Here is a 27,560-nt window from a genome sequence, read left to right as displayed (position 1 = left end):
ATAAATTTCAGTTTGTAAATTACCAATGATCTTTTACGATAAATCCCTTTAATCATTAATCTGGCTGGATATTACCCTTCTTGCATAGTGGACTCCTTACGTAACTATAATTTTTCAAGGCCCCTGTCCATGCTGGAGGGGAAAGGCATTCTTAATCTTTCAGTGTTTTGTGCAGTTGATTTCATAAACATACATTTAAGAATAAAGGATATTCATGAATTTTGGCCATGAACGTGAATCTGATATTTTTAAATATCCCAGATATTTAAAATGTGGTACAAGATAGATAAGAATTCATGGCAACATAATGACATTTTGAGTAAACAGTAAACTGCAATACCTGTGTTACTAAACTCTTCAACTGCAGGGACTAGTAGTGAATCCATTAGGATTAAGTCATTTTCCCCAACTGGGATTCTGTCAAAATTCATTTTGTGCTATTGACATATTTAAATGACAGTGGAATAAAACTGAAATAGCATATTGAATCATTTCAGAAACACAGTACCGAAGTACTGCATGTTAAACAGAGAGGGGAAGAGTGGGATTAGTTCAGATGGGATATTAAAGGGTATTGGGGCTGGAATTAAGGGGAGAGTGGGAGAATGTAAGGCAGGATTGTAAATGAACTGAGGAAGCCTTTATTTGAAGGAAATGAGGACTCAACGTGTTATAGGAGTTACAGAATGCCTTGCCAGACACTCTCATTATCTGCTCTGAGACTCATAGGTATGGGACTAGGTAATCAACAAACTTGCTTGGATGGAACAGTCCCAATTTAGAGTCCAGCCCCAAATCCATGCTGAATGACTCTGGGACAGCATTATCAGCAGAGGGATTCAGGATGGGGCTGGGTTCGCAGCAGGAGAGACGGTCAGGGCCTGGAGGCAGCAGTTGCAGGGCGAATGGCCACTTGATCCAACATCCACTTTGCCTCGGCCTGAGGTCACTTTCCAATTTGAGCGAAGGCCCTGCCACTTTTGATTATGTGCTACAGTGCCAGGACAGTGTTGCTTACCTGGTTTAATCAACACGGGGAACCGCTCACCACCAGCAGCATCACCAGCACCACCAACTGCTCACCACCAGCATCACCTGGCCTTTGTGCGGTGTGAGTACCTGCTCCCACTCGGGTTGTCATTGCCAATAGGGCTGAAGAAGAAAGAGTTTGTTTACAAAGATAATGTGGTAGTTAATGGAACCAACAGCCTGGAGTTGGCTTGTTGTGGCATTGTCAGGGCTTCCCCTCCATAAAACTATCCGTCGATGGGATCAGGAGTAAGCTCAACTATAAAACTCGCTGGATTGCATTGTCTGTTTTTTAAATGTCATGTGTCCCGATTTATCATTTGAAAGGTGTGATGTGGGTAGAGCTGCAACCTGCTTTGTCCATAAAATTGGATGGGCTCGACCCTTTATAAAATGGCATATGCCCCACTATTATTTTGACACGTAGTAACCATGGCTGTGCGTTTCCAGGTGCAGTGGGGCCTCAAAGACTGTTCCTAAACTAATTTAGTCATTGTGGTATTTACGAAAGAATCCTTTCATGATTCACAGATGTTATTTCAACTTATAATATGTGGTTATACATAATTTCTCTTTTTATGAATCACGAGTTCCTGAATGGATTTGCCCCATTCACAGCCAAACTGGGAAATGAGACAGATAAAGAACTGAATAACCAATCTTTGCACGTTCTGTGGACTGCACATACTGCTGTCATTTTGAAAGAGTGGAATGTCCTATCATTTTTAGTTTACATGCAAATGAGGTGAAGATAAGATGTGTTCCATTTTCTACTTCACTTGCACTAGGTACTGTTCTTTACTTCCAAAGATTTGACGTTCGAGATTGCCAAGCACTTTCCAGAAGTTGAAAGGATGTCGCAACTTAGTAGTCATATTTGTAGTTGTAGTTTCTATATAATTTTGATTTTTTTTTAAAGGGATTTTTATGTCCTTAGTAAAAGGCAGACGACTATGTTACTATTTGTTTTCGGACCGCAATTTTCTCATCTTTCCCCACCCACCACCATGATTTCAAATGAAGCACAGTAAAAGATTCCCATAGGAAAGTCCCCTCTGTTTTTTCCGAAGAGGAGGAGGATGAGAACCACAAGTGGAATGCCTGGTAAACCAAGCTACCATGGGTGCTCTGTTCCCAGCCACTGGTTTCAGCATGTCAGCATCTGTGGACAGAGATGAACATACTCATTGTGGAAGACAGTTTATTCTTGATGGCATTTGATGTATGTGTGTATGTCTAATTGAACCAGCTAGTCTCAATATATTCTGCTCCCATTGGCACTAGGTGAAGGAAAGTGTACCAAGATGATGAGCAACCAGTGTTTGGCCATGCACATCAAGGTGAAGCTATAATAATAGTTGCAGGCCCTGACATGTCAAAGGGGCTATGAGTTGGGGTAGCTGTAAATCAAAAGCCTGTATCATCCTATCTGCTCCAAAAGTTGTGGGAGCTGGTACATTCTGGGACTATATTAGCCTCCTCTGCGCTAGCATGCTGCAGTACTGACTTGCCTATGGAGCTGGCTTCTGGAAATGTCACAGAAGAACTACCCATGCCCCCTTACCTTCTCTGAACAAGTTCGTCCAGTGCTGCCTCCCCTTTCACAAGTTTGGGGATGTGGCAGCTCTGTTATTTGCTTGAACGTTGTATAAAATTGATCTTTCATGTTCAAAATGAGCAGGTTTCTGATTTGTGGCCGAATTTTGCGAACTCAATTGTATACTCTACTGTTTACATTGATATCAGTGACGAGCCCCTTAAATTCCATCACTAAAATAAAATTAACTGACCATTATCACATTTTTGTTTGTCGGAACTTGAGTACATGTTGATTGTAATATTCTCAGCATTGTGTCATTGACAGTATTTCAAAAGTACTTACTTCTCTGTAAAAAGAAACAAAAATCTTTTGAGACATTCTGAGGTTATGAAAGGCATCTTATAAATCCAAACCACTTTTTTGTTTTAATATCTGAACACACTAGTTTTGTTCAAAGGTTTTACATTAACCATTGATTTTATGAACATAACAAGTTAATACCGTCAGGTTATTGAACTCTGCCTTAGAATACATGTTTAGAGAGGTAACTCTTAGGGGAGCACATGGCACACTATTTGCCTTGCCTTGAATAGATAACACAGTACTGATGAAAGTAAATTCCTGAGTTTGTGTAATCTTCTGCCTGCTACCTCTTTAGACATAATATTAAAGCCTATGATCCTCATCAGTCTGGTGACATTATTGTTAAATGTAATAAACTTCATGTACCTGGAAAAATAAGATTGTAATTGTTGCTAAGCACGCTCAAGAGCAGTATTATAAAATCAGAATCTCATGAGTTCAAGAAACAACGGCCTCATCAAGATGACACGTCAGATATCTCTAATATTTCACCTGTCCAGCAGAATATATATTAAATAAAACTTTTCCCACAACAGTCCCTTTATGGTCCTCTGTTGGATCAGCCTGCCATTTTAGTGGAGCAACATGAGAAACTCTGGAGATGTTATCTTTTGGATGAGACGTTAAACTAAGGTCAAGTCTGGCTGTTCATCTGGAAAAATCCAATGATAGTTCAATCCTCATTCATTTCCTCAATTATCATCATGTAAAAGCAGTGTCTGGTCATTCACCTAACTGCTGTGTAGAACTCTGCTGCAAGTAAACTGCTAAAAGCTCAGTAATTGCACAAGAAATAATCCACAGGAAACATTTTTGGGATATTTTAAGATATTGAAGATTCTCCTGAAATTATCCTCTTTTTCATTTTCCTCTCCTGAGGGTATTGTTTTAATATTAGGCTTACTGTTACAGTTCAACTTTCACCTGGTACTTTTGTTGTATTCACTGTATACTGGTGTTTTTTGTTGGTAACATAGGGAGTTAAGGGAGGTGGAGGGAATGAGATTTTAATTCCTCCTATGGAACCTGGACACCACAGCAGATTAGAAAGAATGGTTATCCAGCTCTGTGGAGTCTTAGCACACATGAGATGGGAGGGGAAAGTGGGTTAGATGGTTATGATTGTTCTTAAGCCAGATCTCACCAAAATATCCCCCAGTTTTAAAAACTTCCTGGTGGGTTGAATTCTTGCCTTGAGGTGGCATGCTCAGGGTTAGCAACTGTCTGCTGAATGAAGCATGGGTTGTAAGAGAGAGTTCCCATGGATGCTGGTGCACAGTGGTTATATTTCTGCACTTGTAATCCAGAGGCCTGGGTTAATGATTAGGAGACATGAGTTCAAATCAGCTGTGGAATGCAAATTCAATTAATATAATAAATCTGTAATTTATAAAAAAAGACTAATAGTGGTAACTATGAAACCAGTGAATTGAGAGGGGATAAACAGTTCAGTATGTTCCAGTAAGAAGGAAGGGCAAGGATGGCAAGGTCAGGGAAGCTTGGATGATGAGAGAGGTTGTGAATTTAGTCAAGGAAGCATATGTAAGGTTTAGGAAACTAAAATCGAATAGGGCCCTTGAGGGATATAAAGAAGCCAGAAAAGAACTCAAGAAGGGAATTAGGAGAGCCAGGAGAGGCCATGAAAAATCCATTGCAAGCAGGATTAAAGAGAATTCCAAGGCATTTGATATATACATCAAGAGCAAGAAGGTAACTAGGGAGAGGGTAGGACCACTTAAGGATAAAGGAGGGAACGTGCGCTTGAAGGCGGAAGATGTGGGCAAAGAACATTGCATCACTAAGGAGAAGGACGTGAAGGATAGTGAGATCAGTGTGGAGCATGCTAATGTGCTAGGTCATTTTGAGATCAAGAAAGAGTGTTGTTGGATCTCTTGAAGAATGTCAAGGTCCCAGTGCCTGATAGGATATACCCAGGTTATTGAGAAAAGCAAGAGATGAGATTGCTGGGGCATTGACCAAGATCTTTGTGTCCTCTCTAGTCACAAGGGAGGTCCCATAGGACTGGCGAGTAGCTAATGTCCTTCCTTTGTTCAAGAAGGAAAATAGGGATAATCCTGGAAATTATAGACCAGTGAGCCTCAAGTCAGTGAGACAAAAGCTTTTGGAGAGGATTCTTAGGGATTGGATTTGTGAGCATTTGGAAGACCATGGCCTAATTAGGGACAGTCAGCATAGCTTTATGTGGGACCGGTCATGTCTTACTAACTTGATTGAGTTTTTTGAGGAGGTGGCAAAGGTGATCAATGAAGCTAGAGCAGTGGGTGTTGTCCACGTGGATTTTTAGTATGGCATTCGACATGGACCCTCATGGCAGGCTCATCCAGAAGATTAAGATGCGTGGGATCCATGGTAACTTGGCCGTTTGTCTTCTGTGGGCAAGCCAATTCTGAATTCAGAGGGTAGTGGTTGATGGGACTTATTCTGTTTGGAGGTCTGTAATTAGTGGTGTTCCACAAGGATCTGTACTGCGGCCTCTGCTGTTTGTGATGCATGTAAATGACCTGGATTAAAACGTGAGCGGATGGGTTCGTAAGCTTTTTAAATATTGTTGGTGTTGTGGATGGTGTAGAAGATTGCCAAAGAATACAGCAGGATATAGATCAGTTATAGATCTGAGTAGAGAAATGGCAGATGGAGTTTAATCTGGGCATGTCAGAGGTGTTGCACTTTGGAAGATCAAATGTAAAGAGAAAATACACAGTTAATGGCAATCCTTAACAGCATTGATGTACAGAGGAGTCTTGAGGTCAAAGTCCATTTCACCCTTAAAGTGGCCATGCAGATTGATAGGGTGTTAAAGAAGGTGTATGGCATGTTTATTTTTATTAGTGAGGCATTGAGTTCAAGAGTCAGGAAGTTATGTTGCAGCTTTATAAAACTCTGGTTAGACAGCATTAATCTGGTTGCCCCATTATAGGAAGGATGTGGAGGCTTTGGAGAAGGTGCAGAAGAGGTTTTCCAAGATGCTGCCTGGATTAGAGGGCACGTGCTATGAGAGATTGGACAAAGTAGGGTGGTTTTCTCTGGAGTGGCAGAGGCTGAGGAGAGACCTGATAGAAGTTTATAAGATTATGAGAGGCAGAGCCAGAGTAGACAGCTGGTATCTTTTTCCCAGGGTTGGAATATCTAATACTAGAGGGCATACACTTAAGTTGAGAGGAGGACAGTTCGAAGGTGATGTGCAGCACAAAATATTTTTACGCAGAGTGGCGGGTACCTGGAATGCACTGCCAGGGATGGTGGTGGTGGAGGCAGATATGATAGAGGTATTTAAGAGGCTCTTGGGCACATGAATATGCAGAGAATGGAGGGATATGGACCATGTGTAGACAGAAAGAATTTGTTTAATTAGGCGTCATTAGCTTAATTAGTTTGGCACAACATTGTGGGCCGAAGGGCCTGTTCCTGTGCTGTACTGCTCTATGTCCTTTTGGGGAGGAAACTTGCAGCCCAAGATGGTATTGTGGTTGACTCCACATCTGAAATAGCCTAACAAGCCAGTCACTTGTGTCAAACCACTACAAAAATTATAAGAAAGAAATTGGACAAGCCATCTTGTGTCAACCTAAGACTTGAATATGAGACAGGTAAACAAAGACTTCATCACCAACATCTCAATACTTGTGACAAAGTTAGGCAATGCTATCCCAAAGACCAGCCACACAATAACTCTTAAACCCTAAGAGTATGTTGATTTCTATGTCCACCATCACAGGGGTCAGACCATTGTCAAGGATAATCTGCAGTAGTTATTCTAGTCCACAGACTTTGGCGACTGAGCATCCAGTCATCCATGTTCAAATATAATCTTGCTTATTAAATTGTATGAGCAAGTGCTCACAAATTATCAACATTTTTATCATCTGCAGATGTACAAGCTGAGTACAGGTGTACTACGAACAAAGCCCCAAATCAAAAGCTTAGGATTTACAACCTTTATAAATAACTCAAAATAGATTGAGACGTACATCATGATGAATATAATGAATTAAGTTAACTCTGGCACATTTTGTTTGTGAAGAGCAGCCCTTGTAATAATTTTATTAAGGAAAGCCATGTTCGCTCACCAGTCTCTGTAAAGGTTAAGGGATCTGTAAACTGTTAACTGCAGTCCACAAACTCTTCAATCTGTGGAACTGATGCTTCTGCCACTGATCATGGTAGTTTGGGGCCAGCTGTGGCCAATGGGGGTGATTTGCCCCTCTACGGTCGGAAAAATGGGGGCGTCTACCTCTGAAGAATGCATCACCTCCCTGTTCCACACACCTCACCCTGTGCTTTCTCATCAGATCAGCCTTGGGCTGCTGTGGAAATGTCTCTTTAAAAGCACTGACCCATCTCCATGAGAATGACACAGCAACTGCTATCTGTGCAACGTGCATGTCAGGTTTTAACACAATTAAAGAGGAGTAAACTTTCAACAGCAGTTTCTTAAAGCAAGGATAGCACAGTTGCGTGGTTCTTTTAAATCCTGGATATAGCATAAGCAGTATTCACAGTACCTTCAAAATGCCTAAACTTCAGCATTACTAGCAAATTTGCTACAGACCAAGAATTGAAACTGAATTCTCTTAGCGATGCTGCATAGCTGCTCACTTAATAAATCCATTGTTGTATTAGATAAGTGAAATGGTGCATAGGGATTTTTAATCTACAGTGAAATATCTGTTTGCAGGAAACAGAATGATATTAAAAAATAAGTTGTTCATTTGCTTGTCAGTGTATCAAGCTCTTCAGCTCGAAGTTAAAAGCAGCTCTACACACACAGTAAGATGGATGAAAATAAATATACAAATGGAATGGTTTTTCAAAAAATTTGTAAAACAAAATTTTACTTTACAGATGATGTGCTGAGTAAAGATGCTGGAGAATGTGTAATCTGTTTGGAGGAGCTTCTGCAAGGAGACACGATAGCTCGACTTCCTTGTCTGTGTATCTACCATAAAAGGTAGGTAGCCTCTACAGTATACATATAAAGTACTGAATTTGGTACATTGGATGATGCCAGGTATTTGCATCTTTGAATGATTTTAATGCCCACAAATTTTCAGATTATCTGAAAGACATTTTAATAAAGCAAATGATACCATGTAAGGTGATGAGTCCTTGTCTGCAGCACTGAGCTTCAGTTTTGGGGGCTCTAATTCTTGTGAGTCACAGAGTCATAAACCAGGGTGAGAGAGGTTAGTGTGACAAGTATATCTGATTACAGGGGGGTGGGGGTTGCACTCCTAGAAAATAAACCATATCAAGATTTTCCATACTATGTCATCTGTGTATGCATCAAGAAATACTACTTGGAAAATAAAATGGTGTTGATTCTTTCTTTCTTTTTCAATCTTTTTATTAGTTTTCAAATTAATACAGATTAATATATAACATCCATGTTTATACATGTAATGAGATCAGGAGAACAATCATGGCATAGATAATCATGAAGAACAATAAAATATAAAAAAAAAACTAGATCTCACGATCTCTTAGTAAATAAATATAATATAAAAGGGAAAGAAAAAGATTTATTTTTTATATATATATAAAAGAAAAGAAAAAAAATCCCCAAATCAATAAGAAAAATTATAAACAATATATTAAACTAAACTAAACAGAAAAATTTCGAAAAAAAAAGACTGGACTGAAATTTCTCAGTAGAAACAGAGCAATATTATGTTGTCAACTCCATTCCTGTAAATTGGAATGTTATTGAAAGGGGATCTATAGCATGTGAAAATATTGAATAAATGGACTCCAAATATCTTCAAATTTAAGTGAAGGATCAACAGTACCACTCCTAATTTTTTCCAAGTTTAAACATGATATAGTTTGAGAGAATGGTGTTGATTTATTTACTTTTTATTCCCACAAATTCTGTGAGGGTGAATTTTATTCTGTATCCCAAATTTTTGGGTAGTGATTTGTGAATTCTGTAAAGGCGCAATTCCGTAACCTGAATGGCCGTGGTGCGGTGGTCACCTGTATTGATCACTGCTGGGATGCAAAACTAGTCCTATTATGTCACAGGTATATTTTTGTTCTTATTTTATATGGAAATAATTAATTACAAGTCAAATTATTTTTATTATAGGTATTTTTAACACAATATATTTGTGATGTCACTGTTTCCTCTCTATAGTGGCATTGCCTTGTTGTGGCAACTAACCGAAGATTATGTTAATGAACTGAGGTGTGATTAAGATTTGGATTTATCTAATCCCCTATCTAATCCCCAACCAAACAGTAGGGCTACCAGTAATATTTGAACACAAGTTTTTTTTATGGTGGCATTTTAGATATTTAGGTCTTATTTGGTCACTGTGGCTACTTTTGTTTCTATGATAGATTGCTTATCTAATTAGGTGTTTGGAGTACAGTACAAGTATTGTTCCATATATAGAACACTGAAGAGTCAGCCGAGCTGTTAACACGCTGGCTAATGGGACATGTAATGATAATATTTCATATAATATTTAGCTTACCAAGTAAGCTTTTGGATTTATTTTACCAACCCTACATTATTGTTTCCAAATGTGAATGGTAAGAGTTTTTTATGTATACATAAGACCTTGTGCTGAAGGTTAGGGTGATAGTGCTTTGCAATTTTTTTTAACCTGTATTAGTATGAAACATTCTCAGGTCAGATATTGTGCTGATTTCAAGTGAATTTTGCCACGTTTATACCATTGGGTACGGTATAAACCATGGAATTAGATCATTTAACACAGATAACAAGGGTAAGGCGATAATCATGAGGCACTTCATGTGTAGAATGAGCAAGACAAATTAGCAATAATGCGTAGGAGAGATTCATAGTGTCTGTGGAATGATTTTCTAGATTAGTGTCTTGAGGAACTGATAAAAGGCTGTTTTAGACCTAGTGTTGTGAAATGAGTACGGGTTAATTAATAATCTTGTAGTTATGGAGCCTTGAGGGATAAGGGATCATAATATAACATAGAGGTTGAAAGTGATTTAGTACATTTTGAAATTAGAGCCCTAAAATCTAAATAAAACAAACTGAGAAGATATTAGGCATGAGTTTGCTATGGTTCATTGTGGCTAACGCTGTTAAGAGGGTAGATCAAAGGAAAAGGCTAATAATTTTGTCAAAAAGAATTGTAATTCTAAGCTCTGGGAAAATTTCAGAATTCAGCAAAGGAAGTAAAAATAAGGAAGAGGAGAGTAGAATGCAAGAGCAATCTAGCGAGAAACATAGAAACAGACCAGGGCATTCCTGCATTCCAAGGGTTTCGTGTTCTGAGAAAATGGACTGTATTGTGATTTTCCGTAATGCGAAGCTGCATCATCTGCACATCAACAAACGCGAGTTGAAAGAAAATTATTTTGTGTCTCTTTATTTACTTTTTTTCTTGTAAATTCCATGAGAGTGAATTTTATTCCTTATCTCAAATTTTTGGGTAGTGATTTGTGAATTCTGTAAGGGCAAATTTCTGTTATCCGAATGCCTATAATGCAGGGTCACCTGTATAGCAGCTTCTATGGCTATGTAAAAAGGAAATGTGGGTTTCTTGCAAACTGAGACATAAGAAATTATTTTTTTGGGAAATAAGCAAATATTAGAGAAGATAAATAAATATATACTTTATCTGACTTCATGGAACGCAAAATCCTCCAGCAGTTAGTGAAAACCAAAGGGCATCACATAAGTTACTGTTAATTAAGAAATTGGTATTGTAGAAGTAAATGGGACCGAAAGCCAATGAATTCCCAGGATCCGACCTACATCCAAAGGTTTTGAAAGAGATGGCGGTCGTGAATCATTTAAAATTCCATAAATTCTAGGACTCTTCCCACAGATTGGGTTACATTTCCAACCATATAAGAAATGAAGGAGATGTAAAAGGGGATTGTAGACCAGTTGGGCCAACACATATAGGAAGCAAATGCTAGAATTTGTTATAAAGGATGTGGTAACTGGGCATTTAAAAGATAATAGAATTGAGTAGAGTCAAAATGGATTTCCGAAAGGGAAATGATGTTTGACAAATCCTTTGGATTTTCTTGATGCTGTAGCTAGTACAGTGATTAAGGGTGAACCAACTGATGTAGTGAATGTTTACTCTCAGGCCTTTCGATAAGCTGAAACTAAATAAAGTTAGAGTGTGCAGTACTGGGGGTACTACGCTGACGTGGACTGAGGTCAATTAATGGGGAGAATACAAAGAGGAGGAATTTATATATTATTTTGGGTTGGGAGGCTATGACTTGTGGGTCGCTGCAAGGATCATTCTAGGATCCCAATTGCTCATCATCTATGTCAATGATTTGGATGGAGGGATCAAGTGCAGTATATCCAGATTTGCTGATGATACAAAGCTGGGTGGCAGTGTGGGCTGTGAGAAGGTTTCAGGGAGATATAGAGTTTAAAGTGAATCAGCGGCAACATGGCAGTTGGAATAGAATGTGGAAAAATGTGAGGCCATCCATTTTGGTACAAAAGGTTAAAAAAAAACAGGGTATCTTTTAAATGGTGTAAGATTGAAAGATGTCATCGTTCAGAAGGCCTGGGTGTCTTTGTACACAAATCACTGAAAGTTAATATGCAGGTTGAGAAAGCAATTTGGAAGTCAAATGTTAAGTTGGCCTTTATTGCAAAAGTATTTGAGTGCAAGAGTAGAGATGATTTACTGCAAACAAATAGGATCCTGATGAGACCACACTGGGAATATTATATACTGGTCTGATTCACTACCTAAGGAACAGTTTGCCTGTGATAGAGGGAGTGCAAAGGAAGTTCACCAGGTTAATTCCTGGAATGAAGGGGAATTGATCTATGGAAAGAGATTAAGCAAACTAAAGCAAAGTTCTCTAGACTTCGGAAGAGGTGATCTTATTGAAATATACAGAGTTTTTTCCTGACAGGTCTTGACAGGGTCGATGCATGGATGATGTTTCCCCTGTCTGAGATGTCTAGAACTCAGGGTAACAGTTTCAAAGTAAGGACTCAACCTTTCAGAATATAGATGAAAAGAGATTTCTTTAACCAGAGGATAATGAACCTTATGTGGCATTATGTACACAAGGGGGTTGTGGAGTCGTTACTGAGGTTATTTAAGATGTCATTCGGTAGTTTTGGTTATTAAGGGAATGAAGGGACATGGGGTTAGTACAGAAAACTGCTGCTGAGGTAAAAGATTGTTCATGACATCATTGAATGGTAATGGGGCAAGAGGGCTAAATGATCAACTGCTGCTTTTGTTTCTTATGCTCTTATCTAAATGATTTAATTTCACCAAAGCTATCATCTAACTCAGCATACAGTATGTTGAATTGGGCAGTCACTAAAAATCAGCACTTCCGTATCAGCACCTCATTTTATACCCAGATTTGGTTCTTTCCCAAAGTAATCCACAATGTGTGCATACATTAACAAGGCCATCATTTAAAAATCTCAGTCGCTTTTAAACCAATGTCAGTGAATACCGTAAGATACAATTCCTTGCTCTGTTGTGCCAACCGACTCAGAATATAACCTGTATGATTTACGAACACTGAAACTTTCTTTGTTTCACCCCTTCAATAAAGCACCTTACTAGTGTGATCAATTTAATTTTACAACCATTTGAATTTCAATTGTGCTAAGTCGTATTTAGTTTAGTGCCATGTGCTTGCATCCATCGTGAATTAAATTGAGTTCAATTAAACTTGTTTTATTTAGAAAATCAGAAATTTAGAAAATTAGAAATTTGTGCCTTTTCCTTCACTGTGGGCTGAATTTAGACCCACATCCATGCAATAACTTGGTACAAACAACTGCAATTTAATGCTGAGGGTTTCAACTGATAATGCCTTGTTTCCATCTGCAAATGGGAAATGAATGGCGAAAAAAGAACAAATTGGTTCCTGTTTGTTTCTTAGATTAAGACTAGAATAAGAAAATTTCAGAATAACCCAAATGTTGGATAACTTTGCTCTTCTATCTGGCTTTTATATTTTTTAAGTCATTTAATTCAGTAAAAAAAGAAAACATTTTGATCACTACTTATTCAATTGTGTGCAATCAAGCTCTGTATACTGCAGCTGTTGTGTACGTAATTACTTTTTTTTTGTGTAGAGCAACTGGTTTTCAGTCCAATCTAGATAAAGCTAAATCAAAAGACGTTTGTGTGGTGCTCTTGAATGACAAAAGATAGGGCATTGTGCTGGATTTGCACTTGTGATTCCCCACACTGTTAAGTTACAAGTGGTATCATCAGGGTGAGGAAGCATTCACTCTGATATATTGAAGGAAATTGTTCACAGTTAGTCAGGTAACCTGAGGAGCAAAGGAGATTTGGGAAGAGAGGTGATATGAGGGTAAAGATAGCTGGAAGTGAAAAGAAAGCCCAATTAAATATTGAGTACTACTTGATTTTTAATTGAGTAATGTCTCTCGTTTGTAAGAGGGTATATTTGATATTTTAATGTGCTTTTCCTTACTGGACACGTGTTTTTTCAGAGGTTGCTTCAGATTCTGAACAGATCTTGTGATGCATGCACAGACTGGGACCCATGTGTGTTTAGGGCTAATAGCTTTTGTTTGTTCACGTGTTTCCACGTTGGGCTCCTGAATGTTCTGAAATAGTTGGTTCCATTTGAGTGGTAAGAGCTTTTCAAGGAGGCACACAGGTGTTAACATGTGTTAATGGACCAGCTCCTGTGGCAAGCAAGACACTGAGGTAGAGCAAAAACATAATACTGTGGATGCTGGAAATATAAAATAAAACTGAAAATGCTGTAAACGCCCTGCAACTCAGGTAGAGTTTGTCCAAATGTTGAAAATGTGCTAGTAATAAGTAGGCATCTGCTTATAGGTTATAAACGATCTTAGCAAAAAAAATCTCTCAGGAGCAGTAATTGCCCTGATAGTATGTGCCCTGCTTTTCTTGCCTTTGTTATAGGGAGGCCAAGAATCAGGTGAATCAGAATATAGGTAAATATGGTATTTTGAGCACTGACACCCATGAACATGAGAGGAGGATTAGGGTTGGCAAATGGCAGGTTGAGGAGTTAGTCATTTTGCTGACAACTGGAGTTCTTATCCCTGAAATTATTGTTTAAAAAGCTATTTATTTCTGATCATTGGCCTGGTGGGCTTTGATTCACCAGATTATTCACCAGGACTATTCAGATGCCAGCCTGTCGGAATCTAGCACTAAGGAAGCATAGAGTAGATACTCTTGTTAGCCACCAGACAATGCAGCAAAATCCATCCTTAAAACCTGCTATGGGTGAAACTGGTCACTAGAAAAAGCTGTCAAAATGATGATAAAACACGGAGACTTGGAATGAACCAATAGGTGGATTGTTTTGTGTATCTGTCCGTGCAGTCTTTCAGGGTTGTTGAGGGCATCCAATAAATAAAGCAAAGCTGTAGCTTCAATATCTGTGCAGTATAAACGACTTTCATTCATTTCTCGTCAACTATAATTTGAGGTCTGCTCAAATTTCCAATTCCACCTATTGCATTCTGTCAGATTACTTTTAAATCAGAAACTGTGGTTTGATGAATGAAGATAAAGATTTTTTTCCTAGTAAGGCCGTGAATTCAGTGCAGAAGCAGGCAGGGAGCTCTGTAAGGCTGCATAGACAGGATTTCCTAAATCATGAACTGTTGAACCTACTTCCTCGCTCCTCTATTGTTGAATTTCTCACTGGAATATTTGTGGTTCATCATCTTGAAACCTAGTTCCAGGCAGTGCTGAAGTTCACATTTTTACGATATTGTTAAGCTTTTGAAATTGTCCAAGATCCTGTAGACAAACTTCTTCCATTTCCACTTAGCCCCATGCCAATTCTGGGTAGGTGACAGCAGACTCTCATTAAATGCTCACCAGTCAATACAGTTTTAAGTTTATATGGGCAATTTTTCAGAGTTTAAACAAAAATAAAGTTTGTCTTCTGAGCAAAATTTCCCGTAATATATGGCTGAGCGGAAAAAAAAAGCAGATCGACATAACTCCCTAAGAGGGTTAGTAAGTATGAGATAAGGCTGCATTACATTTGCAGAAAGCACCAGCTAAAAACAAAAGTACAACAATCTTTCTGTACCCAGTTGTCAAGCCTGTCTTTCAAACATGTCTGGCATGTCACATTCCAGCAGAAGAAAAATGCTTTCAAGTTTACTCAAACTGTAGCTTTAAATGTGAAATTTTTATCCATTTAAAAGTAAGATTTGAAAGTAGCATTTTCCATTTGCCATAAGAGCATTGATCAATTATGCTTTATGTGCATTCCTACCTCAACAGACTATCATTTTTTCACTCTTCCTCTCACCCACCTGAAACAATAGCCCACCTATCAGTTTTAAACCTGCAGCAATGGTGTCACATTAGTTAATCCTCTCAGGTAAATGTTCTGTTACATTAAGAAGATGGAAAGCACTGACAGTGTTTACACTGAGAAGCTGCTGCTTGTCTGAAAACTGGACACAAATCAAGTAAACCTCACTGCAGAAATGGAGCTATATTATGAACTATTACAGGTAGATGAGAATTATTTCAAGCTTATAATATAATCTTTATGCAAATGGTTATAGTTGCTTGAGTTTTATTGCCATGGGTTAACATCCTCTAAATCCCTCGACTGGATTATTGGCTGGGAGCCACTCCCAACCAATTCTAAGTACATTTCAGATTCATCTCATACTTATAAAGGCAGAATTGTATACATTATCAGTACCTAATTAACAGCTCAAATGCAGTTTTCAATATGCAACTAATATCAATGAAAATGCAAAATCCATAGTTTTGATTCAAAATGTATACTACTTTAGCTAGGATACCACAGAGGATGCAGAAGGGGTGAGTCACCCTTAGTTGCTCAGAGTGGATAGAAGCAGAATGGGCAAGAGTAATGAACAAAATCTTTGGTTAAATATGGAATTTTCCATGGTATTTCAATGAAGGGACACATAATTTACAATGACTGGATTGAAGAACTTATCTCAAAGAAGACTTGCTTCATTTAATATAATTTATCAATCATTCAAATACCAATTAATGTCATCTTGCATTTATATAGCACCTTTACCATGCAAAAATGCCTTAATACAAAATAATAGTGTATTATGGCAAAAACTGGCAGGAAACCAGAAAGGATGGAAACATCTGGAAGTTCAATTGTGTAATGCATGTTTTGTTTAGAGCACTGAGGGGTGGAATTGTAGCATTAAGCTGATTACATGTCACAGTTACGAGGTGTTGTGCAACTTTAGACACAATGAAACGTTCGATCGTGGCCTAATGCACGTGCCATGCACCCAAAGTACACAGCATGCACGGTACTGTATGCTTTGGGTACATGGCATGTGCGTTCATTGGATGCCTTCCTTGAAACTGATTTACTTGTATATAATTAATACTAGGTGTGGGTCATGAACAATAAATCAGATTGGCACAACAGGAACAAGCCTGCAACCTGTGCTATTTAAACTAATCATCAATTCTTGGGGATTCAGCTGGAGCACAGTTCAAAAGACTCAATCACACTGAACTTCAAAACTGCACAGGTTTTGAATGTTCTAAGCATTTCTGAGATGAAGCCTTGTATCTGTTAACAACAAAGTAGGTTCTCTTGTTCCCATCTCGCTAGGCACCCTGCACAAGGGGATGAAAACATGACCTCTATTACAGAGGAGAAGTGGGGAGGGCCTTTGCTGGGAGATCTAATTCAAAGCACAATCAGGGAGTACTTTTCTTACCTCCACCCATCTGTTGAGAAATGGATCCAGAGGCTCATTTCCAAAAGCAGTGACATGCCAAAATGTTAGGCAGACCTGCTGCCAAGTGCCCCTGCCTAGTTCACTTCACTCCAGGTTTAAATGTCACTGTTGCCCTGGTCTTTCTAGTTGGTGCTGGTTAATGGTCGCCTGAAATTGCAGTCTACATCTTTTTGCTGCATGCATAAAATTAAGGATCCCCTCTACTAGGTTAGAGCAATCCATCTCCTCCAGGCAGTTTGGCGCACAGATTCGCCCAGATAATGGGCTTTGGAAGGTTCAGCGATTGACACCTTTGTAGGGCTTTTGGTGCCATGTGCTAATTCAACCCTAAAGGTTCTCATTTCCTTGAATAATCCTGTAAGTCATTTCACACTTCATAATGGTCAATGGCGTGCCCTAAGGAAGTTTACGTAACTCGCTCATCCTGAGTCATTTTGCTGTGTCCGTAATATTTCAACCATTTGCATCTCTGGGGCTTGAAGACCTGACCTCTGATTGCATCGTCCCACCACAAGCGGCAGCAGTCTATGCCAGAAGTGGATGTAGGCATGAAATCTGTGCATGAGTGCTAGAGTAATGGTTAACTGTGTGAATGTAGTAGCACACTTACTTTATTGATAAAGACCTGTTTATGAAGGAACCTGATCTAAAGCAGTTAACTGTTGTGGACCGTTCTTTACCAGCTCCTCTTCACCAGAGGAAGCAGCAGTGGAAAATAGACCATCTGCACTTTTTATACCATTTTGGTATATTTGTTAATTTCTTCCTCAAATAAGTTATATGAACATGAACCTACAGAAATAGCTTATTTGATACCGGTGAAAATAAATGGACGCTTATGTTGAGAATACCAAACAATTTCAGACCCCCAGATGGGATTGGAGAGCTTCTTCTTCCAAGCAGTGGCACCATTAAATATAAAGACTAATATGTGCAAATCACTGTTCATCAATGGATGTTATATTAAAATTAATAGTATGTAAAGTCATTCCCAGCAAATACCTTCCGTTCTTCCCATAAATATGTATTTTTTGTAATGATATATAAGCTATTAGAAATAGGCTGTGAGAACTATAGAATAGGCATTTCCTTCTGTGTAGGTGGTGCAGTGAACGCGCACCTAACATCTCCACAGCTGACTCTCAGGGTGCTTTTGTAATAATAAAGTAAATCAGAGGCAGGGTGCACCACAAAATGGAACAAAAGTTGAAGGGTATTTTTAAATAATCATCTCCCCGTGGGCAGCTTTCATAACTCGTCAAGGTGAACTGCTGCTGGGTTTGGATGTGCTGTTAGTGGTGCAGTGCATTGCAAATCAGTAGGGACTGCTTTGCATGTCTGCCAAACAAGTTCGAGGAGAAGTGGAGCAAAGAGAAACAGGTGTGGAATTTCAGCCTACTTTATGCTTTGAAGATACATCAGCCTGGAAATTCCTCCATGCAGCAAAGCAGCTTTGTAGATCACTAATGTTTTGTGAAAGTCACATAAAAAGTGGGAGCTTCAGGAGATTGTATTATGATATATCTATTGTTTTTAAGAGCTGGCTGCAAAGCTCACACCTGCTAAGCTACATATATCAATGGTGAGGTTCACAGACAACATTTTGAGTTTCACTGTGTGAAGCTGTGCTGAAACTGGCATTGTGGGTTTCAGTGCACTGTACCCTATTGATATGTCGCAAGTTCTCACAGCTATCATCATGTGGTCCATCGAGTGCGATCCTTCACCAATTCTTTCCTCATAGAACCCATAGTAAAAAAAAACTGTGAATATTTTCCCAGCCTTAACGGTGTCATCATTTATTAAAATGCCTTTTTACTGTGTTGAAATTAGACCTGAACCAAAAACTGTGTATAGATTCTCAAAGTAAATAATTCTGGTACAGTTTAATGAATAATGGTTGCTTGAGATTTGGCATTTCTCGCGAATAAGGTTTTGAGTGCACACCCTTGAAGGGTTCTGGTGAGTCTCCGTTTTGAACCGTAAAGGAATGGTACTGTATAGCCAAGTCTTTATAAAACAGAGGTGGTGATGTTCTAATGCACTTGTTGCCTTGGTCCTGGAGGTTGTGGCTTGGGAACTGTTGCTTGGCAACTTGCTATAGTTGATTCTATAAATAGTACATTTTGCCATCATATTGCTATGATGGTCGAGGGAATGAATGTTTCAGCTAGTAAATGGGGTACTGTATGGACATGTGCTTTGTCTGGATTGGGTTTGAGTTTCTCAACAGTTCTTGGAGCTGCATCCATTGAGACATGGAGTATCATTCCAACGTATTATTAACTAGTGTCTTGTAGATGGTGAAAAGGCTTTAGGAAGCTAGGATAATAGCCAGTTGTCACAGCCCAGGGGTTGTAGTGACAGTGCTTATGTGGCTAGTTCAATTCAATTTTTGGTTAGTGGTCACCTTCTGAATGTTCTTTGGGGTAGTAATAAAATAGTAATGCAATTGATCAATATGGTAAGGTGGTTAAGACTCTTGCTGGAGAGCAGCATTGTCTTGCATTATGTAGCATGAATGTTAACAGCAGCCCTAGCCTTACTGTTATCTAGGTCTCGTTACATAGGGGTACAGTTAACGTCACCAATCAAGATGCTATGTTATTCAGAGATAAACTGATGGGTGTTGTTCGCCAGTGCCTGTTGCAGGTAGTAGAGGTCATAGGTTGGCAAGGAATTGTAAGTGTAGAAGAACATTATGCTGTCATCAACAAATTTCTGAATTCATGACACAGGAAAGTTGATGGTAGAGCTAAACGTTGGTTTGCTTGGAATGCTGCACTGAGAAACTCCTCCAGCAATGTCCTAAGACTGAATTGATTGGCCACTAAAGAGCAGAATCATCTTGCTTTGACCCAAGTAAGTGCCACAACCACTAGAGAGTTTTCTTCCTGATCCCTTGTTAGAGTGTTTTGGTGCCATGCTCAGTTAATTGCTACCTTGTTGTCAAGGGGAATCATTTTTGTGTCACCTCTGGAATTTAGCTCTTGGGTGCATGGTTACATCAAGATTGGAATGAGGGTCTGATTTGCTGTGAAACCAAACTGTTAAAGTTGCAATGTATAATGGTGCAGCTATCTGAAATCAGATGTTGGCTAAATTCCCTATTGACTTGCATGTCAAAAAATTATATTCCTTCATCAGATGTTGACACTGCTGACTGGGGAGCATTTATTACCCATTCCTTATTACCCTTGGGAAAGTAGTGGTGAGTTTCTTTAAACACTGTAATCTGTATAGTGAAAGTACTCCCACAGAGCTGTTAGTTAGGGAGTTCTAAATGACTCTGATGGCACGGCAATATATTCCAAATCAAGATGCTTTGTGATTTGGAGATGAACTGATGAGTGTTGTTCTCCAGTGCCTGTTGCCTTTATCCATCTAGCTAGTAGAGGTCATAGGTTGGCGAGGAATTATTGAAATATCTTGACAAGTTGCTATGTTGCATCTGACCAATGGTACACGTTGCAGCCACAACGTGATGATGGTAGAAGTGGAAGTGACTGACAGGACTGCAGAGCCGTCATTTGACATGCTGGATGTGAGATTCCTATCTCTGCCTGCAGCATGTTTCACGGCTGCTTAGCATTCAAGCCATCATTTTTTTCTTGTTGTGGCTTCACTGCTGATATCTCATTTTATGGACACGAGGCGCGATTCTGAGCTTGTTGTTCTGAACTCATTTAAGGCAGGGTTAGTTCTCTGATGATGTTGGTGGTAAAGTGAAGGCTCTGCTGGGTTTATGGGTTTTAGCAGAATACGGTTTTGCTGATGGCCCACAGAGCTTCTGCTGGATCTGCTTTGAATCCATCCTATTTAGCCTGCTGATCGTTCCTCACAATGCTCCACATGGAGCGTGTCCTCAAGATTGGGGCATCACTTTGTCTCCATGAGGACTATGTGGTTGTCACACTTACTAATACTTCTATGAAGCAATGCATCTATGACAGGTAGTAGTGGTTCTCTGGCCATCTTTTGCCAGCTCATTCTGGTATTTAAGTTCATCAGATCTCAGTCAGTAGTGGTGGTGCTCTTATAATCTTGAGGCTAGAGTAAGGATTGAAGTCCTTGCCCAAGGTGTATTTTGTGCTCTTACTCTGAGCTTCGTGGTGTACAATATGAAGGGACACTAATTAAGCTGCAGCAGGAGGCCAGTAGTGGGTAGGCATCAATGGATTTGATGCCATTAGTCATCTTGGGTCCAGAATCAATCAATCAATACTGAGGATTTCTGGGGCTTCTCCCTTTGATGAATAAGCAATAGAACAAAAGACTGAAAAATGCATGATTAAAGATAGAAAGTAAGTTGAGAATAATATGAAAGAAAAGTTTTTAAATTGAAAATGAAAACATGGGAAGAATTACGGCATGGCAGGAAAACTGAAGGATGGGAAATTAATTTGAAAGAAAATAGCTGCACTATTGATATAAAAAAAATCTACAGTTTTCCATACATTCTCTATGTAGTGTAGCGAATTACTGACATTTCTATGAAATCATAACCAATAAAATACTAAGAGGAGGAATGTATTCTTTCATTTGTGATTAACAATCTTCAGATCTTTGTCAGAGTTTACAGTGCCATCTGGAAATAAACAATTTCTTTCTCCATGCTGGCAATTTTGCTGTAGTATTAGCCAAAGTACCATGGATCAGAGTTGAAGGTGCCTAAAAATGTGTGAGATGCTGCCATCTGCTGTTATTCTCAAAATAAGAGTTCGAAGGAAAATCAGTTTCTGATCATTTAAAAAGAAAAAACATTTGCAGCTATGTTGTGCCTTCTATCTCATAGATACATAAAACCGCTTTGGAAAAAGTAGTGCAAGTGAATGCAGCACCCGTTTTGTTCACGGGAATAGCCAAAAGTCTGCAACGCAGGGTCTGGAAATCTGAAATAAACTGAAATGCTGGAGATATTCAGCAGATCAGACAGCATCTGTGGAGAGAGAAACAGATGATCATTACCAGAATTGTGCTGATCATTGGCAAACTGAAATGTTAGCTCTGTTTCTCTCTCCACAGATGCTGCCTGATCTGCTGAGTATTTCCAGCATTCTCTGCTTTTATTGTCAATTTTTGTGGTGGTGTTCAGAGCCTATGAAAGATGCATACTCTCCAGTGTTTAAATTTCCTCCTTAACCACTGATATAGGCAGGCGGTGCCTCAGTTTGACATCGCATCCAAGGGTCAGCTCAACCAATGCAGCCGTCTGTCAATACTTCTCTGGTGTATCCCCATAGACTTTGCTCAGATCCTAGAAGAGAACTTGAATCAATAATTTCTGACTTGAAGATGAATAACACTAACTGACCCATGCCACCGTTGCATCTACTACAAGTCTGTAGTTAAAAGCTACTTTTTTTTGCACATGGTTACAGTGAGAGTACGGCATCTATTGATATAGCTACTGGGGAAAATCTGAGTCATGCAGCTATCTTATAGGAGCCATTTGACGCTTTCCAGGCACAAAATGAAACTGCAGCATTTTAAAAGACCTTTCTGATTTCTGAATCCAAGTGTTGTTTTAAGATTAGATATGTAACGCTGTCTCCATATAAACATTTTGTTAAAAATTATACTTTCATGTGCGTGCTTCTATTGACAAAAGACAGCTGAGGCACTTTGGCTCTGCTTTCTACATCTCTATAAGAACATCTCTATAAGTATACCTGTTTGCAGCAGGTATACTTAACAGTATTATTTATGTAATTGGAATATGAATTCAATATTTTTTGTTTTGTTTTGATCTGGGTTTTTTTCTGTTATCTCTGTCGCTGTTTAGTTTACTATTAATACTTCTAAAATCATGCATTGTTGCTCTCAGAAAATTCAGGGATGTGCATTCTATGGAGGTATTTACTTAAAGGAGGTTTCTGACTTCTCTGCAAAAATCCCTTTTTAGGAAGTCTGTAACTGTAATTTTGGATAGTTGGTCTAGATGAAGTGCCATTTTGCTACATAATTGGTGCTGTATAAATGGAATTTGTTGCAGTTCAGTGAATGTTCTTCAGTTAACTTTCATTAAGAAAAAAGAATGGCCATTATAGCTATTAGGTTGGGCTGCTCTGAGCATGTAGAGTAAAAGCAGATTTGCAAAAGTGGGACAGTTTGTTCTTGAATGGAGTAGATTGAGATAGAGCACTCCTGTGATGCTCAAGTTGCTGCCGTGCTTTATCCTTTAGCATAGTTAGTTAAAATTGTCTGCTGACAAGCTGCATTTGTAAATGAGTCTTGATCCCTCTTTGGGAATCTCATTCAAGTGCTGTAAATGAGATTGTTGGAGTTTGGACAGTGCCTTCTATTCATGACCTCACACCAATGAATTCCAAATAAATGCTTTCTACAATAGTTAGAAGGTCACTGTTTGCAGTATTTAGGATTATAAGAAATGATCTTGCATTCATGTAATTTCTTTTTGACCCCTAGATCTTGTATAGCATTTCACAGCCTATGACATATATTTGAACTGTAGTCGTTGCTGGAATGCACTGAAATGTAGACACCAATATCCCATTATCAACAATGAAATAAACATATAGTCTGTTTCTGGATCTTTTGGTTGAAGGACATCTGTTGACACTGCAGTGAGCTAATCTGCTGTTCTTTGAATGTTATCAAAAGATTTTTTGTGCATATTGAGAGGGCGGAGGAAGTCAAGAGTCTCAACTTAACATCTCATTCAAAAAAAATGCCGCGTCCAACAGTGATGAATCCCTCAAGATTGCACTGAAAAGTCAGCCTAGACTGTGGGGTCATGCATATGAAGTGAACTCCCACTTGCTGACATGCGAGAAAAGTCTGATGTATTGACCAATGACAGTTTGTCAGAATAGTTTTTAAGGATGGTATGAGATCAATGTGTAATGCATAACTCCCCTCTTAAAATTATATTCTTCAAGAATATGGAATAGTTAGAATTTAGTGTACATTGTGAGTCCTTTCTCTTAGATACTGCAGCATATCAAGACTTGGAACCTTTAGCATGGGAATGGTTGAATGCAGATTTGTGATTTCTTTCAGATTTTTGGCCTGTAGGGAAAGGAGCCAGAACAAAGAGTGCAGCATGGAAATTCAGTCATGTAGCAGAGCATTTACGTGTGGTACATAAAATATTGTTTGCAAAGTTGATGTGGGACTTATCAGGTGCTCCGCAAAGTCTGCTGTTTACTTTCATGGTGGTTTTTTTATTACTGGCACTCAAATGTACAGAGGTGCTTGGATATTTGCAGCAGCATCCAATTGCATGCAGCATGTGTCTGGATGCCACCTCTGATTTTAACACAGGCATGCATGCATTTGTGCAGAAATAGGTCTTCATATCATATACGTGGACAACAGAATTCAAACTTAAAGGGAACCCTCCTCAGCAGATCACAGCCTATGGAGTACGACACTGGGAACTAACATCATCCTTTTCGCTTTAAGCCTATCCCTTGCTGCAGCAGTCCCTCCGGATCCACAGCCTCTTCCTCCCACTCCACTCCCACTCCCACTGCAAATTCCTTCTCCGGCAGCTGAACACAACCTTGCCCCTTCCACCACTCCCATTTTACAGTCCCAGCCAGGCATCTGGTTAGTTTATCTTTCCAGGTATCACAGGATTTCTAAGCGTACATACTTCTAAATAGTTATAGCTGGACATCTGAGAACAGATGGCTGGCCCACTTTTACAGTGAATGGACCATCCTTGGAGTAGGGGGAAGGAAGTATGAAACTAAGAGGAAACTAAAGCAAATTGGAAAAATAGAATGCCCAAGTTGTCAGTGCATTTAAAATGGCTCAAGGATAATGGCCCTGAAGTTCTGTGGGAATTCTACTAATCTGATACAGAAGTTGCTGCTAAAGATCCATCCTCCCCTCCATGGACTCCGTCTACACTTCTCGCTGCCTCGGTAAAGCAGCCACCCACCCCGGACATTCTTTCTTCTCCCCTCTCCCATCGGGCAGAAGATATAAAGCCTGAAAACACGTACCACTAGGCTCAAGGACAGCTTCTATGCCACTGTTATGACTATTGAACGGTCCCCTAGTATGATCAGATAGACTCTTGACTTCACAATCACCTCGTTATGACCTTGAACCTTATTGTCTGCCTGCACTGTACTTTCTCTGTAACACTTTATTCTACATTCTGTTATTGTTTTCCCTTATACTACCTCAATGTACTGTTGTGATGAAATGATCTCTATGGATGGCATGGAAAACAAAGGTTTTTCACTGTACCTTGGTACATGTGACAATAATAAACCAATTTATCAATTTACCAAGCCTGATGAATTTTCTGGCCAGTTTTTGTAAACTGCAGTACAGCAGGAGAAGTGAGCCTGTAGACAGCTATCATCAGTTTATAACTATAGTGGATAGGATTATAAATGTAAAAGTCTAATCTTACAATATATTTTACCATTGTATAAAGTTCTGTAATGATTCTCAGAGGATTGAGATAAACGTAAAGTTTGAAGCAGGCAGATAGTTAAGGGGTTAGAATGTTAATTAGGTAGCCAGTTGCTGGATATGTGATAATTACTATGAGGTGTGTTAAATTCTTGCATTAATCCTAGACTCAATTTTCACACAATTTTGTTTTGTTTTGATTCCCTCAAGTTGAGGGAAATCTTGGTAGAACACTTTTGTAAAGTAATTCTCTGATTATGGCATTTTGACAATGCTATTAGTGAAAGTTTGCATTGATTGAACTCGTATATTTTACAGAGGCGATTAAAAAGCAGTAAATGACAGCAGAAGGTACTGTAAATGAAACATATTTACTATTCTCATTATTAGAAAGGCATTAATTTTAAATAAAGCACCTGCCTAAAATATATGAAAGTAACCAGTATTGCATTACATTGAACAACAATGTGATGTGGGCCAATATGTAAAATAATGAAGATGTGTTATTATTGGCTATGGGCATGAAAACAGATTAGGAACAAAGTGTTACGGATTATCCTTTCTGCTACATGTTATAAAGGGGACCCAAAATGTGTAGAATTCACTTTTGTGCAGGATGAAACCAGTGCTGTAGCTCTTCTGGTAAGATGCTGATTAATCTACACTTTTTTATTATTTTTATAGATGTCCTATTATGGTGTTCTCAATTAGTAGCAGGTACAAGTTTTGATATACTTCATGAAGGCAAGCGATAAATATTCCTGTTTAAAAAAGCTTTGAGAAATAAAATAGTATTTAACAGCTGTTTTTTTTAGGTTTACACAGTTGCAAGATTTTAATCAAACTGGAAAGAATTACAGCTAAAGTAAGAATAATAAATTGAGAGATTCCCAAAGCGAACTTTTGTACGTGGCTGCATTCACTTATTAAAATGGTGTATTCCCTTGATGTCACTTGATTGCAGTAATCTTCCTTACAAGGCCTAACCTATGAGGGGGTTGGGATTGTGAGTGAGTGTTAGTGAAAGTGAAGGAGATTGTGAAGTTTGGTAGGGGTCACAGGTCAGGGGGCAGGCTGGAGATTAAGGGTCTATTGACAGGGTAGCTTTAGTGCAGTTATTTGGTTAAGTTCATACCACTCCAACAGAAAACCATTGACCTAAAGAACAGATGGTGGATGGAGAGAGTACAAGAGGCTGGGCAACATGCTGACAGTAATAACATGCAAGTTCTTCAGCTCTTTTGGGATCATCACTGCCCCTGACACCCAAGACCCTACCCACTGAGAGCTAAGAATAGGTGTTAACTCATCTGGGACAAAGAGACGGTCACATCTGCTGGCAGGAACACTTCGAAGACCTCACCTGAACATGGCTCTTTCCATGACTTGCGCAGCCTTGCCTCCATCCCACAGCAACCTATTTGGGTCAGCCTTGCTGTTACCACTGACAGACAAGAGATCAAGTGAGCCATACCCAATGGAAAAAAAAACAAGGCTTTGGGAGCAGATGGTATCCTTACTGAAGTCCTAAAGCTTGACAGCAAAGGCTTCAGTGATGAATGCACATCTCATCGTCCACATCAAGAAAGAGGAGGAAATATCAGAGGACATAAGAGATGCTATAATTGGGACATCTTCAAGAAAAGAGACATGTACTGGAATCAGTGTGGATTCTGTCTGTTGAGAAGCACTGTGAATGTGATCATCACCATGCAACAACTCTAAGAGAAATGTAGGGAAATGCACCAGCCTCTTTCAATTTCACCAAGGCGTTAACTGTATCATCAGGAGGAACTGTGGAACACCTCCCTCCAATTTTGCTGCCCACAGACAAAGATCCTCTATCACCCTGTCCCCACTGCACCATGTCTTCTCCAACAATAAAGGTTGAAGAAGAGATCCTGCAAAATATGGACCACTTCCTATATGTTGCCCATGTTCCCCTGCCATGATCTAAAAGCAGGGTTGCATAGGTATGACATCACTATGTTACTGACACAGAAGTCGTATGAAGCAAGTACCTGGCTGAATTTCATGTGTGGCATGATTTGGAAATTGTCCACACAATTTAAGTTGATTTTAATTTCATATAGTTGTTAAAATAGCTCTTGTGATCTAATTTTTTGGCTAAAGATGGTTAAAATGATGGCTAGCAGTCTCTTTATAATATTTAACTTCTCAGTCTGTTTCCTATGACCAGAATAGCCATCCTCCAGTGAAACTGAAAGTGGGGAAGTTCTGCCTTTGTTCATCATCACCACATTTTCACCTGTGACACACGTACCCTGCCAATCATTTTTGAGAGTTAATTTTCAGCTCTTTGATACGGTTAAGTCTCAATACAGAACTTTATGCAACTATTGAACCAAAGTGATTTAGGAATATTTCAGGATATCTGTTAGTCTACCCTGGAGGTTTCATTTTTAAACATTGTGTACATAATTCAGTAAGCAGCTGCAATTCATAGTTTTGCTTGTATCCTTCATTGCA

At 39.0% G+C, this 27,560-nt stretch overlaps 1 protein-coding gene across 2 annotated transcripts in view; it reads left to right on the top strand.

Annotated features, from left to right (window-relative positions):
• Positions 1-27,560, top strand: part of znrf1 (zinc and ring finger 1) — a 173,000-nt gene that overhangs the window by 123,463 nt on the left and 21,977 nt on the right. For both annotated transcript variants that reach the window (XM_052028451.1, XM_052028452.1), the window contains exon 3: positions 7,796-7,901. In XM_052028451.1, coding sequence (XP_051884411.1) covers positions 7,796-7,901 — 106 coding nt within the window. The remainder of the gene's footprint in view (positions 1-7,795; positions 7,902-27,560) is intronic.

Source organism: Pristis pectinata, chromosome 13 (assembly GCF_009764475.1).
Source record: "Pristis pectinata isolate sPriPec2 chromosome 13, sPriPec2.1.pri, whole genome shotgun sequence".
Lineage (NCBI taxonomy): Eukaryota > Metazoa > Chordata > Chondrichthyes > Rhinopristiformes > Pristidae > Pristis > Pristis pectinata.
Note: the sequence above shows the minus strand (reverse complement) of the source record. Positions and strands in the feature narration are given on the sequence as shown.